Consider the following 20875-nt stretch of genomic DNA (forward strand, 5'->3'; position numbering starts at 1 on the left):
CGTGCGTAAGTTTTCATATTTGTTCTCTCGTATTTTTCACACCTTTTAATACTCCTCTCTTTTCTTGAGAAATAGTAGTAATAGTTTTCACTGTACCCACGGATACGCGACATAAAATGCCTTCATGTCGGAAAAAATCGTATCTAGCGTTTCCATGTTGATGACATTGTTGGGAAAGCATACAGATCATTACATGTCATAATGAGGCTACTTAAAGGATGCAACAAAAATTAAAAGAAAAAAGTTACTTGAGTATGGTTTGTCCATTATTGGAATATGCAAACAGTGTTTGGGATCCTCACCAAGAATACCTAATAAAAGAAATAGATAGTGTGCAGAGGAAAGCAGCAAGATTTGTAACAGGGTATTTCAGGAGAAACAGTAGTGTATCAGATATGTTAAAGGAACTTGGGTGGGAAACTTTAAGTAAGAGAAGGGAGAAAACTAGACTTATAGGATTATATAGAGCCTATACAGGAGAAGAAGCATGGGGAGATATCCGTGAGAGGCTTCAGTTGGAAAATAATTATATCGGCAGGACTGACCACAAATATAAAATTAGAAGGAATTTTAGCAGAAGCGATTGGGGTAAATTTTCATTCATTGGGAAGGGCGTGAAGGAGTGGAACAGTTTACCAGGGGTAGTGTTTGATCCTTTTCCAAAATTTGTACAGGTATTCAAGAAGAGAATAAACAGCAACAGAGAAAATAAATGAAATGTTAGAGGGCATTCGACCAGTGCAGGCTACTGTAAATAAAACATTGTGTGTGAATAAATTAATTCCATCCCCTAGTCTAAGGAGTTTGGACAGCCAAAGTAGGGGACTGCCTGTAGGGGTGAAGTACAGTGGGGACTTCGAGGGCCCTGGAACCGCTATGGTAGCTGTGAAGGCTCTTCAGGAACTCTGAAAAGTGGTGGCAAAAGGGGGCTCTGGTTAAGACGCAGCAGGTCGTTATGATACTTAGGTTCCAAAATGAGTAAAAAAAGATTAATCCTATACCAGTTGCATAGTATTATTTGAAGTAATTCCACATACTGTATATGAGTTGACTATGTTTGTAAGTATAGGAGATATTATAAGTAGAATTTTGTAAACAATATAAATTTATTAAGGATGATCTGTTTGTTTAATAGAAAAAATTGTTAGCATAAATTGTATATTATTGTATTCTAGAAAAAAAAATTTCTTCTCTTGTTAATTTAATATTTAGTACTTGACAATAATGTATTTTAGTGTACCATATGCCACCGAGGTAGACACCTCATTTGCAAATAAAGAGATTTTGATTTTGATTTGATATCCCTGTTGGAATGTTTTTATTTGTATATTCAGTAGTACGTTTTCTCGCTTAACACGTTAATTTTTGTTGTCGCCTGCAGAAATGTCTTACTGTATATGGTATCTACTGAATACAACACAGCCTTTAATGAGAAGAGATGGTGGTGGTTGTTTAAAGAGGGAAAAACAAAAACAACAACAGGAATATCAGCATTTCTTGACATAAACTAACAGAGTCTAACCCCTTGAAGAAAGAAAGAGGGTTTCAGCTAAAACAAAAGGTAAGGGTCAGGGTCATGAAAGGCATGACATTTTGCAAACCAAATATTACATGGGTTGCAAGAGAAAAAAGGTCAATCAATGGAGGTCAGATAAAAAAATTATAATACAACATGTTTTATCATGCTGTAGGTTGCTACAGAGTTGAAGAGAGATCGAATTGTCAGAATGTTATCCCGCTGGAGTTGTTGCATTTGAACAATCCCAAATACCAAATGACCTCAGTTGCGACCGAACCCTCTATCTTGGGAACAAAAGGATGACTAACGAACTGTGCCACTGAGGACAGCTGGGAAAGACTGAATGGAAGAGCTTAGAAAGAATTCTTTAGATTCAAGTGGAGTCCAACACACAAAGTCTGCTTTTAGGTAAAAGCACAACATTTTAAAAATTGTGTTTTTCTTCCAACAATTTAACTTCTCTGAAAATTCATAAACTAGGCAATAATCAATAAAATTTCTATCAAATCTCAGTACATATTCCATATTAACTGCAAGTTGAATAAGCATATCATCCACTGAAATATTTACATTAAAATATAGAAATATGCCACAGAACTTGCCTTTATTTTCTGGAGTATTGGGAGTATGAGGAGAAATGGTAGTATTTACTGCTGGTGTGGATGTAACAGCTGGGTTCTTCACTGTAGTAACACCGGCAGCTTTCTTAAGAGCTTTCTGTTTGTGTTTGTTTCCTGTAATTGAAATTGGTTCATTTACCGTATTTCAATGAAAATATAATAGCACAAATATTTCTGATAACTATAGCCCGGATTTCCATGCATTATCATAAGACACAACATGCACAATAAACTGGAAAATATGCACTATCAAAATTCAGTTCCTCCCGAAACCAACGAAAACTAATTTCTCCAAATTGTCTTGATTTAAGCTCATCCGTTTATCTGTCAGCAGTTTCTTAAGCACAGACCTTTCTATAAGAAGTGACAGTTGCATAAGTAAATGAAGACATTTTGAGTCATAGTGAGGTCAAATTGTACGTTTTTGCATTTTCACCACAATACGTCTCTTATAACCTTGTCATAGAAAGAAAGAGATCCACCTTATCAATACTAATTTAGTACTAATGACATACTATAGATATCAATACGGAACATCATGAAATTTATTAATCAAGATTTTATAACCTTGACGAACTCAAAATCAGGATGTGAACGGATCACTTCGTTCACCTCTCTACCTGCCGCAGCTACTTCTCCATGCAGTGAGTGCAGATGATGATGTCTTCAATACAATAACTACTAATGACTGAAGCTGCGATAACAAAGATGTGTGACGAGTGACAGTTCTGGGTACGAAATTCCAGGATAACAACGGAAGAGGGTTCAGTGCAAAACTAAGGTTTGTAAGGTGCTATCTCAGTAATGCAGCGAGACAGAAGTGTGATGAAAGTTTTGTTTTGTTCGCCTAATATACACAAAAAACTGAGTGGTATTTAGTACGGCACAATTTACAGTTCAATTTATAGCAATTTATAACTGGGACACCTTATTTCTCACAATAACAGTGATCGATGTGGGGCCTTCCGGCTTATGTCAATGCTTACTCATGCAATAGATAAGAAAGTGCTTGGTTAATTCGTTTATAGGACTCCTACCGTATGTACTAACTTTGGTTGTCAAATAGGATGTCAGGAATACGTTCTCTCCGTCTGTCAATAAGAGACATAACCTGGAAAAGTGGTCCCAAATTCTGCACACCAACATTCATAAAAGGGACTATCATGCAACGTAACATTATATACGCGCCAAAAGTCAGAAGAAAAGTCATATTATGCAATATAAACATCCAAATATTTCCTATTAAATACAAAATCTTCAAAATATGCATCATGCATGAATTTTGTCCTAAAAAGGCCAAAACATAAAAACATGCAGGAAAAAACAACGGTTATTTAGAATCATTAAGTCATAAAACGAATATTTCCAAAGTTTGAGAAGTGTAACCAGTTTATTTAAAAACATGCATTTGCATGGAAACCCGGGCTCTACTGATAACAGAACGAAGACTGGAGTTTGTCATTACATTGAAATTCATTATTAGCTTATCCTACAGGGTACATGTCATTTTGTGGTAGCTCTTTAAAGTTGATTTAACTTAAAAGTCACTTTTAAATTACTTCTCAGTAACTTGGAACATATCTTAGTCATTTTACGTAAACGAATAAAATATTATAAATAAGTTCAACAAAACATCTGCAGAACTGTTCCGAATTGCAATGAATAAAGCCAGAATAGCCATGTTGATTGCCAACGTCCGAGGCGTACAGGCACGCTAAGAAGTTATATGCTACGTATGGGAAGCTGCTGAGTATAAATAAATAAATAAATAAATAAATAAAGAAAGAAAGAAAGAAAGAAAGAAAGAAACAAAGAAACAAAGGAAATTGCCGAACAAACTGGTTTGCAGATATCGTTTGAGAAAACAGAAGTAATGACTAACATCAAAGAGGCTCCACCAAAACTCCATACAAAATACAGGGACATCACCCGAGTAGACAAATTCAAATACCTGGGTGAGATGATCATGAAAAATGGACTGGACAAAGAAGCACTTCAGGAGCGAGTACGCAAACTGGAAATACCCTACCAAACATCCCGCACAATCTACAACATAAAATGCCTTTCTCAAAACACCAAGATACGTCACTATGAAACAGTTCTGAAGCCAGTAGTTCTATATGCAGCCGAAACCCTGTCTCTAAATGCCAACAAAGGACTCCTTGAAGAACTGGAGAAAAGAGAACGCAAAATTGTGAGAGGAATCTTGGGATCAAAGTACAGAAATGGAATCCATCAAAAGAGATCCAACAAGGAAGTCTACAGCAAAATAGAGAAAATTACCGACACAATCAGAAAAAGACGGGCACGATTTTACAGTCATCTGAAAAGAATGGACGGAAGAAAGTTAACTAAAGAAATCTCTCACTTTTTTTATTCAAACCCCTAAACCACAATTCCCTGGTTTAGAAATACCAAAGAAGACCTGCAAATGCTACATATCTCAGCTGAAGACACCCTTAACAGAGATCTCTTCCGCAAGAAAATATTGACGAACGGGCTAAACCGAGACGAGCAACCGAAGAGAAGACACGGTGCCCCTTGGACAGAGGAGCGTAAGCAGGCCCACTCACAAAGAATGAGGGAAATTTGGGCTCTAAAGAAGGCCAAGTTCAGTGTCAAATGCAACAAGACTTAACGTGGTCCTTGATGGCCCCAGCGAATTATATATATATTAATAATTAATATAATACTTCATTTTTAATGAGGTAAATTGCAAAACTAAATTGAAAAAATTAGTTCTGAACGTCTTTCTATGTTCTAGCTATGCAGTATACAGACCTGTTAATGTTCAAGAGTCGTGATATACTTTTAGTAAAATACTTTATAACAATACAACTGTGATGTGAATATGCTGAATGATTTAGTTTATTTATTATTAGGGACATTTTCAAAATGATTAAACAAAGGCAAAAATAATGGCAAAGCTTTTCCAATATGAAATAAAAGGTGAATGAAAGGTCTTTTAAAAATCTCATTGTGTTTCAACAAAATAATATGAAGGTTAATGGAGGCAAATCAACTGTTACAACTTTTACAAACAGGAGCTTTAAAACTGAATTTGAATATACTTGGATGAGGTAGTTATCCCAAAAGATGGCAAGTGCAAATACTTAGGTGTGAGATTTGAAAGTAATTTGCACTGGAAGGGTCATGTTGATGACATTGTTGGGAAAGCATACAGATCGTTACATGTCATAATGAGGCTACTTAAAGGATGCAACAAAGAATTAAAAGAAAAAGGTTACTTGAGTATGGTTCGTCCATTATTGGAATATGCAAACAGTGTTTGGATCCTCACCAAGAATACCTAATAAAAGAAATAGATGGTGTGCAGAGGAAAGCAGCAAGATTTGTAACAGGGGATTTCAGGAGAAAGAGTAGTGTATCAGAAATGTTAAAGGAACTTGGGTGGGAAACTTTAAGTAAGAGAAGGGAGAAAACTAGACTTATAGGATTATATAGAGCCTATACAGGAGAAGAAGCATATGGGGAGATATCCGTGAGAGGCTTCAGTTGGAAAATAATTATATCGGCAGGACTGACCACAAATATAAAATTAGAAGGAATTTTAGCAGAAGCGATTGGGGTAAATTTTCATTCATTGGGAAGGGTGTGAAGGAGTGAAACAGTTTACCAGGGGTAGTGTTTGATCCTTTTCCAAAATCTGTACAGATATTCAAGAAGAGAATAAACAGCAACAGAGAAAATAAATGAAGTGTTAGAGGGCATTCGACCAGTGCAGGTTATTGTAAATAAAAAAATGTGTGTGAATAAATTAATTCCATCCCCTGGTCTAAGGAGTTTGGGCAGCCAAAGTAGGGGACTGCCTGTAGGGGTGAAGTACAGTGGGGACTTCGAGGGCTCTGGGACTGCTACGGTAGCTGTGAAGGCCCTTCAGGAACTCTGAAAAGTGGTGACAAAAGGGGCTCTGGTTAAGACGCAGCAGGTCGTTATGCTACTTAGGATCCAGAACGGGTAAAAAAAAAAAAAAAAAAAAAAAAAGTAAATAAATAAATGCAATGTAAATATTAATCTTATACCAGTTGTATTGTATCATTTGAAGTAATTCCACATACTGTATATCAGTTGACTATATTTGTAAGTAGTACAGGAGATATTATAAGTAGAATTTTGTAAAAAATATAAATTTATTAAGGATGAGCTGTGTGTTTAATAGAAAACATTGTTAGCGTAAATTGTATAATATTGTATTATAGGAAAATTTTCTTCTCTTGTTAATTTAATATTTAGTGCTTGACAATGTATTTTAGTGTACCATTTGCCACCAAGGTAGACACCTCATTTGCAAATAAAGAGATTTTGATTTGATTTGAAAAGGAACAAAACTGACTTAGGGGGAGGGTGCAGAATTGTATTAAGCTAAAATACTGTAACAGAATGTATGAATAAATGAATTACATAAAAAATAAATACATACATAAAAAAAAAGCAGTGATTGCTAATATCCAGAGGACTGGGAAAGGCACAGTCTAATATGGAGGATAAGAGGAATTATATGCATTAACGAGTGACATATATCTCTTAGATTCAGATTTAAAGAAAGAATACACTGGAAAGCAGAAGAATAAAAAGAAGAAGGAGAATCATACCAGCTAAATGTGTCTGGAGCTGCTGAGATGAATTGACCACAACATCACAGATTTCACACTTAAGAATTCTGGTCTTCTCATCTCTGGTGAAAGTTTGGCCAGAGCTCTGCAATTGCTTTAATATTTCTTGAGATTTGACCTAAAAAAAACAAAGGTAAATTTAAATTTCAGAATGTCTGCAAAATCATACAAAAATACGCAATGACTTATTTAAGAAGTAAGTATAAATAACCACTTACTTCTTGATTAAATATCGATACGGTCATGAAATGGACAACTTGTAATGACTTATTTAGTTGAAGTACAGTGTTATCCGCTTCAAATGAAGAAAACTCTGGTCTTAAGGTCTTAAGGTCTTGTCTTCATTCTAGGTATCATTTTGAATATTCATAATCTGATCAAAAGTGCATGTAAACTAGAGCTACGCTATGAGCACTGCTGCGAGGCTCAGGGCTTGATGTCGTTTAGTGCAAGAGAGCTTGACCATGTCTGTTGTCGAGGACATTATTGTGAAGTGAATGGAAAGAGACAACCACAATAAAACCTGCCAAAGTGTACCAACTAACAGCATTGAAGAAATTGCACGACATTATACAATATCACTATTCACAATTCCACGTACATATAAGGAGATATGATAACTGGGGTAAAGAAAGATGGCACAATTGGATAGCAGACGAAATTTTCCATTTTGAGAAATCGAGGTTAATTTGTTACTTCCGGGCACCAGAGCTTCAGGAAAGGACAAGAAGGAAGCGTGAGGTGGATGTTATACGGAGACTCGTGCAGGGATTTCCTTACAGACAATATCCACAGCACTCGTAATACACACACGGTACAAAAACAGGTCAAGGAATGCACCAATGGTTGCTCCTCTCATCTGTTGGTCAGAATAACTTTCTTTATTATTCATCTCATACATACATACATACATACATACATACATACATACATACATACATACATACATACATACACACACACATACATACATACACACGTACATACATACATCATAATAGACCGTTATGCCTTTCAGCATTCAGTCTGCAAGCCTCTGTGAATTTACTAAACGTCGCCACAATCCTCGATTTGCAACTAGTGTTGTGGCCTTATTTAGTTCTATACCTCTTATCTTCAAATCGTTAGAAACCGAGTCTAACCATCGTCTTGGTCTCCCTGTACTTCTCTTACCTCCATAACAGTCCATTATTCCCCTGGGTAACCTATCCTCCACCATTCGCCTCACATGACCCCACCACCGAAGCCGGTTTATGCGTACAGCTTCATCCATCGAGTTCATTCCTAAATTAGCCTTTATCTCCTCATTCCGAGTACCATCCTGCCATTGTTCCCACCTGATTGTACCAGCAATCATTCTCGCTACTTTCATGTCTTTTACTTCTAACTTATGAATAAAATATTCTGAGTCCACCCAGCTTTCGCTCCCGTAAATCAAGGTCTGAAAACAAACTGATGTAAAGATAGTTTCATCCAGGAGCTGACTTCCTTCTTACAGAATACTGTTGGTCGCAACTGCGAGCTCACTGCATTACCTTTACTACACCTTGATTCAATCTCACTATCTGGGAGAACACACAACCTAATTACTTGAAATTATCAACCTGCTCTAACTTTGTATCACCAATCTGAAATTCAATTCTGTTGAATGTCTTACCTACTGACATCAATTTAGTCTTAGTACGGCTAATTTTCATACCATATTCATTGCACCTATTTTCAAGTTGCAAGATATTACACTGCAGGCTTTCGGCGCAATCTGCCATCAAGACCAAGTCGTCAGTGTAGGCCAGACTGCTTACTACATTTCCACCAAACTGAATCCCTCCCTGCCATTTTATACCTTTCAGCAAATGATCCATGTAAACTACGAACAGCAAAGGTGAAAGATTACAGCCTTGTCTAACCCCTGAAAGTACCCTGAACCAAGAACTCATTCTACCATCAATTCTCACTGAAGCCCAATTGTCAACATAAATGCCTTTAATTGATTTTAATAAACTACCTTTAACTCCATAGTCCCCCAGTATGGCGAACATCTTTTCCCTCGGTATCTTGTCATATGCTTTCTCTAGGTCTACGAAACATAAACACAACTACCTATTCCTCTCGTAGCATTTTTCAATTACCTAGCTCATACTGAAAATCTGATCCTGACAGCCCCTCTGTGGTCTGAAACCGCACTGGTTTTCATCCAACTTCCTCTCAACTACTGATCACACCCTCCCTTCCAAGATGCCAGTGAATACTTTGCCTGGTATACTAATCAATGAGATACCTCGATAGTTGTTGCAATCCTTCCTGTTCCCTTGCTTATAGATAGGTGCAATTACTGATTTTGTCCAACCTGAAGGTACCTTACCAACACTCCACGCTAATTTTACTACTCTGTGAAGCCATTTCATCCCTGCCTTCCCAATATACATCACCATTTCAGGTCTAATTTTTCATCTATTCCTGCTGCTTTATGACAATGGAGTTTATTTACCATCCTTTCTATTTTCCTCACCCACATCATTTTCCTCCTCCCCATGAGCTTGGCTGTTTGCAACACAACCCGTAAGATTTCCTTTTACAATGAGAAGATGTTAAAAATATTCCCTCCATCTCTCCAGCTAGGATCTATTATGAGTTCACCTGAATTACTCAAAACACTGTTCATTTCGTTTTTCCCGCTCTTCCTAAGATTCTTTATTGCTATCCAGAAAGGTTTCCCTGCTGCTTCCTTTTCAGGGTATTACCAAAATCTTCCCACAACTATTAGTTTTGCTCTGTTCTTTCATCTATGTACAAATCCCTGTCTGCCTCGGCCCTTGTTTGGAGCCATTTCTTATAAGCCTTCTTTTTACGTTTACAAGCTGCTCTCACTTCATCATTAAACCAAGATGTTCGCCTTTTCCCATCTTTACACACAGTTCTTCCTAGGCATTCCCTTGCTGTTTCTACTACAGCATCCCTGTATGTCACCCATTCACTTTCTATATCCAGAACCTGCTTACTGTCTACTGTTCGAATTTCTGTGCCTTCATTGATCTCTGCACATTTGTCACACTTCTAGAAGCCTGGCCAGGCAACATATATAAAGAGGCAGTCTTGAGGGTAGATCGGAGTTGTTTTAACAAGAGTTGTGTGGAAGTGGAGTTGGCCGGGTATTTGAAGTCAAGTATGTGAATTTGTTACATTGGTATAATTGGTTGACATGTAAGGGCTGAAGTCTCCAGTCTTCTCCTTCTTCTACTTCTTCATAGAAGTATTTTGTTTCACGATGGAAGTTTATTCGTGTATATAGGATAAGTGTAAATATAAATAAGACAGTGTACACAATTGACAACATTCTTTGTGCGTCTTTGCGGATGCATCATCTCCTAGCCTTTTCCTGTCAGAAAATTGCAATAAGACCTATCTGTGTCAGTGTGACATGAAGCAATTTGCTAAATTTTCTAGAATGACAATGCCCTTTGCCATAAAGCAGTGTTTTTTCTTGAGCGAGTTTGTAGACAATTAAGTTCAAAAAGTAGACTAGCCAGCACAGAGCCCCGATTTCAATCCTACTGAACACTTCCGGGATGAATGGCAACTTCATTCCAGTCCCCAACAACCCACATCACAAATTAAGCTTCTTACAAAGCTGTAAGGAAAATATTCTGCAATTCTCCCAGAGGCGTTTCGACACCTGGCACACACATACAGTGAAATCTCTTTAGTGCATTCCTCAATAACACATTTTCTTGCTCAGCAAGTCATAAATTTGAAATCCCGATTCCCATCGTAATAAATCTACACAAAAATACCACATTACCACATCACAAATTTTTGCTATTACAGATTAGTATGATCACATTTTTCCTAGCCCTGAAAATGTTCTTTGTCATCCTTCGTGAAAAGAAAGAGATTTCCAACATAAATAAGAGCCCTTGCTACAGGAGGCAGGTTGGGAAAAGGTCTTGAATTCCTGAACTTCACAGTTAAGTAGCACCTTCAAGGAGCAAGCTCTTAGGCTCAGGTTCTATTTTGCTTGTTAGTTGGCATTGAGATTACTGAATAACCCAGTGAGCCTGTTTGTAATTGTATTTTCCGTTCCATTCAGAAGTTAGAAATTTAATCTGCCTTGAGTGGCACACTGAAGGGTAGCAAATATTTGTCACGTGATATCGTCACAGTGCACACCGTATTTGTCTTATTATAGCCTAGTCATGGTTAAGAAAAAAGTCATGAATATGCTTACTAATGAAGTCAAAATTATAACTCTCCAGAAGTGGAGTGGCATCCGCACCTTTAAGCACGTAGTAGTGGCGTGAATGTTGATACTTGCTCGAGTAGGTCGCGGTTTTGTAGCATTCAAAATTGCGTCCAGAGTTATTCTCTTGCATGTGGTTGACTGCAAGCTGTGAATAATTCATGGTCGAAGACAATGACCAGGAAACAATGTTTAACAACCCACTGGTCCAAAATACAGGGTGAATAATAAAAAACTTGCACCCCAAATCTTTCTGAAATGGAAGGTGCTATTGATGCGCTGTTTTCAAAGGAAGGAAGAAAGAAAGAAAGAAAGGGTACCCAAGGGCTCATAATTGTAGACCATACATAGATTTCGATAATTATTAGAATGTGTATTTATTTTGAAAAGTTACATTTTTTAAACTGAACAATGCCTGTTGTTGACATTAACAAAACAGAACTAGAGTAAATGGTACACGTAGTTTACAAGCTGCTCCATTCAACTGGTATGATGTTCTTGAGTTTGTTTCCTTTACAGTATTACACCTTGCACCGTGACTTCCTTGTCAGTTACTTTGTCACACTTCAAGAAGTAAGGCTGAAAAAGCTGACATGTTAATGGCACATGGAGAACGTCGAAAGAATGCTGTTCGTTCTTTTGCTCTGTACACAGAATGATATCTCAATAAATGTCAACCATCTCAACAATTATTTGCGGACCTCTTCAACCGATTACGTGAAACATCTAGCAAACAAGGATGCTCTAGCTGCTGCTGTTGTAGATCCTCACATCAGTGGCACGAGTCAGGCAAGTTCTCCATCGTCGTAAGTTCCATCCGAATCATGTCTGTCTTCATCAGGAGCTGGGTGGAAATGAACACTCGATTCTCAAAATCATTAAAAATTAAATAATTGAAGTTCAACCAATTCAATACATAAAAGAAAGAAATGTAGTAATTACATTCTTATTTAAATAATAATTTCAATACGGAACAATGAAATTTTTATCTTTAAATCTCAAAATCATCTCAAGATGCTAGGAATCCAACTTTCACAGATGTTAGAAGATGTGAGGAACATGGATGTCCAGCACACAGTGCACGATGTACTACAGCTAGTCTTCACCGACTGTTTCCAAATTGTTGGATTGGACGAAGGGGACCTGCACTTTGGCTGGCCCGATGACCAAGTTTGACCCTTTTAAATTGTTTTTCTGAGGGAAGTTAAAAGATACTATTTACAAGGACATACTACACCGGATGACATAAAACAACATATTACTGCTGCCTGCGGTGAAATTTCTGACAAAATGCTATGTAGAATGTGATTATCAATCTTTACATGGCACACTGGAAGCTTGTATTGAAGCTGGTGGTTGTCATTTAGTACACAACTTTTCTTCTTCAGAATCTAAAGAATTTATTTATTGATATTTTTCTCAAGTTAGTACTGACACATGAAACAGCTCATAAACACCTTCAAGAATTATGCAAAAAATACCATTGATATTTTAATTTGCTCTAGTTTTATTTTGATAATGTCAATAGGCATTGTTCCATAACTTTCTAAAATAAATACACAATGTAATAATAATTAAAATGTGCATATGAGCTACAATTAAGAGCACTTTTTTTTTACAATTGGCTGTATGTCGCACCGACACAGATAAGTCTTATGGCGACGATGGGATATGAAAGGGCTAGGTGGGTAAAGGAAGCGGCCGTGACCTTAATTAACGTACAGCCCCCAGCATTTGCCTGGTGTGAAAATGGGAAACCAGGGAAAAGCATCTTCTGGGGTTCGAAGCCACAGCCACTTGCTCGGTTACCGTTCAGCACTCAGTAGCACCTTCCACTGCAGAAATTTTCGGGTGCAAATTTCAGGTGTCACCCTGTGTAAGGCTTCAACTAAAGTACGACCTGCAATGGGCCCCAGAGCTAATTTCAGGCGAGTCACCCTGCATAAGGCTTCAACTAAAGTACAACCTGCAATGGGCCCCAGAGCTAATTTCAGGTGAGTCACCCTGTGTAAGGCTTCAACTAAAGTACGACCTGCAATGGGCCCCAGAGCTAATTTCAGGCGAGTCACCCTGCATAAGGCTTCAACTAAAGTACGACCTGTAATGGGCCCCAGAGCTAATTCTGTCATATTTGTTGTCTGGAATTTTTCACAGCTTTCAGTACATTGTCATTTAGTAAGCCCCAGTGGAAAAGGGTTTTCATATATGTTTTCTCATGTTTTTCACACCTTTTAACACTCTCCTCTCATCTTTAGAAACAGTAGATACAGCTTTCACAGTGCCCGCACATACACAACGCAAAATGCTAAAAAAAGTCTTGTTTTGATTTGGATGGCAAGTTTGGTCTTTCTGGCTAACAACTGATCCATGTCAAGAGGGGTCAAGGTCACGTTGTATTTGACAAGCAGCTACAACCAAAAAAAGATCGAGAAGGGCCATGAAGGAAAATGAATAAATGAAGTGGTGGAGACAGTAAGAGCTGCTAACAATTAACATATTTATAGAGATACAGACTCTTTAACAAATTTTTCATTATATGTTTTGTATTGTTAATGATTAGAATTGATGTTTGTATTTTATGAGGTGATACATTCAATGTTTATAAATCATTTAACCAAAACATTTCAGTAGTTATTATAGATGATTAAAATTATTTTAATGTGTCAAGTTAAGAGTTTGGGACTATATTGATGTTAAGAAGTCCAAGAGTATGTTCGGTAATTTTACACCACTGAAGAAGAGAACACTTTAAGTTTCTTGAAACATGTACGGCTTTTAATAACAACAAAAATTGTAAATAGTATTAACAAGCCAAAACAAGGTGTTTAAATAAATGAACATATGATTAATTTTAAGTTAATATGGGCACGAGATAGTTGAATTCACCATTATGGTTAAAATTATTAATCAATACATTAGTGTTGGAAAAAACCTATCAAGTGTTTCCATATCCCTGTTGGAAGTTTATATTCGGGTATTCAATAGAACGTTTTCTCACTGAACATGTTCTCTTACCTTGTCCCCTATAGAAACATCTTTTAATTTTCCAGCCTATTGAAGCACAAAATATAATAACAAAATGACAAGTTTTGTTCTGCAATTCTTATCAAATCACTTTTAAACATGCGTATACAGCTGAACCTCATCATCATATACCGTAACTAAGGATTACTTACAAATCAGATATAATCAGGAATAGGCCTAAAATGAAAGTCAGTTTTTTTCAGAGATACAAGTTAACAACTTGATTTGTACCGATGATTCTTTTTTTTTTCTTTGTGTTTAGGCCATCTGTGGACCACGGTGCTTGTGTTCTAGCTGTGTTTTTGTCTTCGTCTGCCCCTTTTAGCATACTGGATTGTGTTCTTAGTGGCCTCTTGAGCCTTCCTGTTGGCCCAGTATTCCTTCATTTTCTCGCTGAATTCTTTCCTGCGCTCCTCTGACCAATTCCCGGCTCCTTTGTGGCTAGCTGATGTAAGGGATGTTAGGAAAGGTTTAGTTTTGACCATTAAACGGTATGCATTTCTGTCACTAATGGCGGCTTGATTAATATTAAGCTCTGCAAGATCTTTGTCCACTTGTTTGGTCCAGGGCAATCCAGTAGCTTTGCCTTTCTTAGCAACCTTGAAGATCTTATGGGATAATCTATTAGGATCCATTCTGTATAGGTGTCCATAGAAAGTCAGACGTTTTCTCCTGATGACATCTATGAGTTTTTCTTGATGCTGGTAGAGCTCATTGTTGGGTTTGTACCATCGCCTTCCATCTGGTAGGATCCTTGGCCCTATTATTCTTCTCAGGAATTTCCGTTCTTGCACTTCCAGGGCTCTCAGTGGGGTTCTTTTAGTTAGGGATAGGCATTCTGCTGCATAGAGGACTGATGGTCTGAGTACTGCATTATAGTGTCTCAGTTTTACATTCTTTGATAAATGCTTTGAGGCATACAGTTTTCTGCAGGCATGATAGGCCTTGTCTAATTTGATTCTCCTTTGTTCAAGAGCCATCGTTTCACTTAGGTCCTCCGATACCCACTCTTCGAGGTACTTCACATTTTTAGCTCTCTTGATGTGTTTTGTATCACTGACTCCCATTGTTGTAGGGGCATCTTTGATGTTGGCCATAAACTCGGTCTTTCCAATGTTGATCATGAGGCCCGCTTTAGCTGCAATAGAGTGCAGTGTTTGAAGCTGCATAGTGGCCTCATGCATGTCGTTTGCTAATAAAGTAAGGTCATCAGCAAAGGCCAGGCATGGAATCCTCAGGTTGTCTGATTTAAACCCCATTCTTAATCCGGTGTTCTCAGGTAATGACCTGGTCCATTCTCTTATGATCTTTTCCAGGACACAGTTAAATAATATGCATGAGATACCATCTCCTTGCCTCACCCCTGTTTTGATTGTGAAGCTCTCTGATAATTGACCTCTAAACTTAACTTTGGAAGTGGTGTTGTGCAGGGTGGCTTGCACCAACCTATTAATTTTTTCGTTTAGTCCCAGTTCTCTTAAGGTGTTGAAGAGTGTGATCCTATCCACAGAGTCGTATGCCTTCTGGAAGTCGACAAAGATAGCTACCCACTGTCGGCATCTTTTCTTGCTATATTGAAGGATGGTCTTCAGATTTTGTATCTGTTCAGCACAAGACCTTGCAGTTCTGAACCCTGCTTGATATTCTCCTAATTCTTTATCCAGTTGTCTTGTTATGTGCTGTTCCAGAATCTTGGAAAAGACTTTATACGATACTGAAAGAAGTGATATTCCTCTATAGTTGCTGGGATCTGTTTTGCTTCCCTTCTTGTGGATTGGATGGATAACAGCTGATGTCCAATCATCTGGAGCCTTTCCTTAGCCCATATGTCCAGGATTACTTTGTGTATGTGCCTGAATGTTTGCTCACCAGCTTGTTTCAACATTTCTGCCACTATTCCGTCTTCTCCAGGAGCTTTGTTGTTCTTGAGAAGTTGAATGGTCTCTCTTACTTCTTCATAGGTGGGAGGAGGGATGTCTTTGGTGTCTGGGATAGCTGGTTCTCTAACTGGGAGGCGCTGCGCAAGTTCTTCAGCATTCAAAAGTCCTTGGAAATAATCAGCTAGGGTCTTGATGCAGTCATGCACAATGATCCGTCTGTTCTCTGGAAGTGTAAAGTTTGGGGTGTGAACTGGGTCGTCTGTTGTTTTAGACCTTTGTATAAGTCTCTGGAGTTGTTTTTTCCAAAATCCTTTAATATATCAGATTTGCAACATTATTAATCAACATAATTGACTTTGCACACTTTATTTAAAACATCTTAAATAGAGTTTCTTTTACTATGACTGTGCAAAGTGAGGTATACGAAATTCCTAAATTGCCAGCTATTTCAATTTTAGTCAACTTCTCATATAAATTTTACTTTCTTGTCCTCTTTCTCTTCTCCATGACTGACTAACAGCAATGTCTTATTTAAACAACATGCTTACAGTTAAAACGGAAGCATGTCCTACGTTAGCTTTATGTCGCATGGTCACCTTTGCCAACAATGCTGACTCTAATGTATCATATTTCTAACTCGCCTATGTTTTGATGGGAGGAAATGCATATGATGGAGACATAATTTTAACTTTGTTACATACAAATAAATGACATTTAATGAAAATGAACATGTATAACATCAAATTATGTATCAATGGCGTACATACAAATGAGGTTTAATTAACACGTTTTTAACTTATATTTTGCTGGGACTGAAATTTATGAACAGAATTATGCACAACTCAGTTACAGTCTCAACTGTACATGTACAATGTTGCATAAACTTGTCAGTAATGAGAATGGGTGATATTATGAACAACTGTGACAAATTATATGAACAATGAAGACAGTTATTGACGCTTTAAGAGATCTGAAATAGTTTTCAGTATTTATAAAACTCTGCTTCTGCACATCTGTTAAATCCAAGGTCAGTGCCCGGACTGATTTCAGGTCCGGCCTTGTTCATAGCTTGCTAACATAAAACTATAAAAAGAGGAGCTACGGAAAGACAGAAGGGGTTCGTGACTCTGTTCAGTCGAGAGAGATGTAATATGTAGTTATAGGCTATTTGTCTTTATGTGTAGTAGAAAATGAATGCATGAAAATGAATAGAATGAAGCTAAAATGTAAGCAAAATAGTCCACCAAATGCTAAAAGAAAAAAGTCAATAAAGAGGACAGGTCAATTAAAAACAGCCTAGAACTAAGTAAAGAACCACATAAAATAAACAAAAGAAAGAACAACAATGATATCTTCTTAAATTACCAACACGCTAATATACAAATAGAAGAATCAATTAAAATTATAGAAGAACATCTTAAAGAAAATAATTCACTAAAAGAAATAAAATTATTAACCTTACAAGAACAACTCAACAATTCAACAACAAAATCTGTTCTCAACTCATGGGCTCACCATTATCTGGAATAATAAAAAACATATTCCTAAATAACTTAGCTAATGGTTTTTAATGTTGCACTCACACTTCAAATGTTTTGGCAAAGGAAGGATGAGAAAGCTAGGATTGGGAAAGTAACGAGGGGCCATGGCCTTAACTGAAGTACAGTCCCAACATTTGCTAGGCGGGAAACAACAGAAAACCATCTTAAGGACTGTCGATGGTGGGATTCAAACCCACCATCTCCCGAATGCAAGCTCACAGCTGTGCAATCAACTCACTCAATCCTAATTAACATTCTAAACAAATTCTTGACTAATGACCTCTCTAAAGAAGCAGATTTGTAATTTATGTAATATCCCTCTATGATGATGTCACAAACACACAGGTCAATCAAATTCACAATGGAACAAGAAATTATCTTGTTAATTTTCTTAGATATCACACTCAGCAAAAATAATGACAACTTGTCATACACAAAATACAGTAAGACTCCAAACACAATAGACAATGAATCCAACTGTGGCATTACATTTTGTTATTATTATGATGTAATTCAGTAGCACCAAGTGTCACTTCTGACACTTACAACCTGTGACAATAAAGTTTGGTGAATGAAGTCAGAACGGTTGATCCGGCAACACTGGCAACACACAATGCTACACCTGCATAGCAGCAGGTTTTGGCCACGTGCTCCCTACGTTGTTCAGTTGAGCATTGTGTGTGTGCTGTGTAACACCTGTTTGACACAGTGCGTGTTTAGTGCGTTGGTTCTGAACTGTGAACAAGAACATGAATGAACAAAAGATCAATGTACAGTTTTGTTTTAAGCTTGGTAACACACCGAAAGAAACGCATGTGATGCTGGTACCTGTTTATGAAGATCAAGCACTGTCCTTGAAGTGTGTGTACGAGTGGTTCGCCCATTTTCGAGGAGACCGGGAAAGTGTTTCTGACAACCCCCGTAGCAGGAGACCAGTGACCACCATCAGTGACGAAAACATTGAGAAGGTGAGGACATTAATCACGAATGATCAACGATTAACTGTGCGCATGATAGTGGATGAACTGCAGATTAACTGTGAATCCGTGCGACAAATCGTTACCCAGAACTTACAGAAGAGGAAAACGTGTTCTTGTCTTGTGCCACATCACTTGACGGACGATCAGAAGCAGGCACGTTTAGAGGCTTCACAGGATTTTGTCAAAACGGCGGATGCGACGCCAAATTTCTTGAAGTGTATTGTCACTGAGCATGAAACCTGGTGTCTCAGGTTCAACCCTGAAACGAAACTACAAAGCATGGAATGGCGTTCTCCGGGATCACCTCATCGGAAAAAGGTCAGAGCCGAAAAGTCACGCATCAAACTCGCTTTGAAAGGAAAGAGATTTGACGATATTCATAACATCCAAGGAAACGTGACGAGGCTTTTGAACACCATCCCAAAGGAAGCCTTCTTGCAAAGTTTCCAGGACATGTATCGCCGACCTCAGCAGTGCATAGTTATGAGAGGGGACTATTTCGAAGGACAGTAAGGTCACTGTCATGCATTGTTCATCTATGTTGATTCTTTCTTCATTCGAATCAGAAGTACAATAGAATAACACTACATTTAAAAGAAACAAACTATATACATAGATATATATACAAGTAAAAGGTCTTAAACAATATATGCCAAACAGATTTCATCTATATTGATAGTACAGGACTATTCATCAAGCTTTATTGTGACAGGTTGTATAGCGTAATGAGCTGTGGACTTCTTTGTTTGGGTGTCGCATCCTAATTGGTGTACTTACTACAAATTATGTGCTGTAATGCTAACATTGATCAACTACCATACGAGCGAGTGTGGGACTTCATATTCTTGTGATGACTGTAAAACAGGGAGGTGGCAGGCCAATCCTGGGTCAAACTTCATACTTGAATCTCCTTAGAAGGCTCCTGACAACTAGTGGTATGCACTAATCAGAAGTTTATTTTCTAAAAGAGTGGTGTTTATATTATACCTTTCTTCTTGTTGTTACAAGTGAAATATGTAATGTGAGTGGAATGTATTTTTTTTTTAAGTCTTTGTTTGTAAAATACAATATGATGTTTTATTTTTATTGACCTAATCTGTACTGTATAATGTTGTAACATAGGCATTTGTAAATAGTAGAATTCTGTCTATAGTTCCTGGAAAGATCCAGAAAGTTACATAACTTTTGTACAGGGTGTGTTACTTTGTTGGTATGTGTTCTAGAAAGTGTGTTCTGTCTATTCTGGAAAAATACGACTTTCGCGATCCTGCGTATTCTAGAATGTTAGTCAAAGTTCGCGATCGAAAGTAAGGTTGTGATTGGTGAGTCTAGGTGGCGATAGGGAACACGTGCACGCTGATTGGTTGCCTCCAAGGCCAGTAATTCCTATATATAGTGAGCGAGGCAGTGTTCGAATCAATTCTGTATCCTGAATTGTCGGTCTCGGTTTATCTGTCTGCGAGCAGCCTATCTGGTTGACGTCCCCCGGTTTCCGGGATGGCACACTCCTCGGGTAAGCACTCTTGAATTCCGTTCCTGCTAAAATTTCCGTAATGTTCCGATTTGCTTTTCATACAGGAGTCTGCCCTAACCTCGCCTAGATTCACCAAATTAGTTACTTATGACGCCTTAGTTTTTCAGCTGGACTTACCTTTTCGTTTCCGAGGCATTCCCGTTTTGTTTCACTAAAATATGTATATTGTAGTTTAATAGTATTTCCCTTGGGGTTTACCTCTGATAGTTCTGTATCACTTTAGGTATGCTAGATTTTGGATAACCTGTAAATTGCATTGTACTACTGCATTGGTAACTAGATGTACAGTTGATTTGTAATTTGAATTTACACTGCTACGAATAACCTATGTATACCAGTGAACTTATAGCTCATAACTTGGAATGTATTTGTAGAATTATCTTGTAAATAATATTTTTTTAAACTAAGGATCACGGTGATTCATTTCGGAATCCGCTATCTAAGCCATGTCCGTGCCTTTGGTAGGTTCCCAGCCCTTCCATCTTCCCGTTTTGTCATTCACTAGTTGGCCCTACTGATAGTTACGTACTTGTTTTGTTGGACATCCGCGTAATGCTAGCTACTGTTTTTCCGAGTGTGTAGTGTTTTCTTATATTGTGTATTGTACTCTTACCTTCCTCTTTTAACTGTGTTTGTGACTTGTTTGGTGTTACCACTGTAGTAGAGGTAACATTGTGAACATGATGCAACACCTTACCTGAAGTGATAACCTATAATCCATGGATAGGAGGCGGCTTAATTGTGAAACTCATCGTAAGTGTAAAGTAATCGATAATATAAGCTTCAGTAAGTCTACAATTTTATAATTTAATATGCATTGGATCTGAACTTGTAACTCTACTGAGTGAGGAAGCCGTTTATTGCACTACAGAAAAATGTTTGCCTCTAGCGCATCAAAATAATATT

The 20875-nt window shown here is 37.6% G+C and overlaps 1 protein-coding gene across 1 annotated transcript in view; it reads right to left on the reverse strand.

Annotated features, from left to right (window-relative positions):
* The window catches only part of LOC136883036 (zinc finger protein 385B), a 243694-nt gene that overhangs the window by 87687 nt on the left and 135132 nt on the right, over positions 1–20875 (reverse strand). The window contains exon 5 of the mRNA XM_068229777.1: positions 6753–6891. Within this exon, the coding sequence (XP_068085878.1) occupies positions 6753–6891 (139 nt within the window). The remainder of the gene's footprint in view (positions 1–6752; positions 6892–20875) is intronic.

The sequence above is a fragment of the Anabrus simplex genome, chromosome 1, assembly GCF_040414725.1.
Source record: "Anabrus simplex isolate iqAnaSimp1 chromosome 1, ASM4041472v1, whole genome shotgun sequence".
Taxonomy (NCBI): Eukaryota; Metazoa; Arthropoda; class Insecta; order Orthoptera; family Tettigoniidae; genus Anabrus; species Anabrus simplex.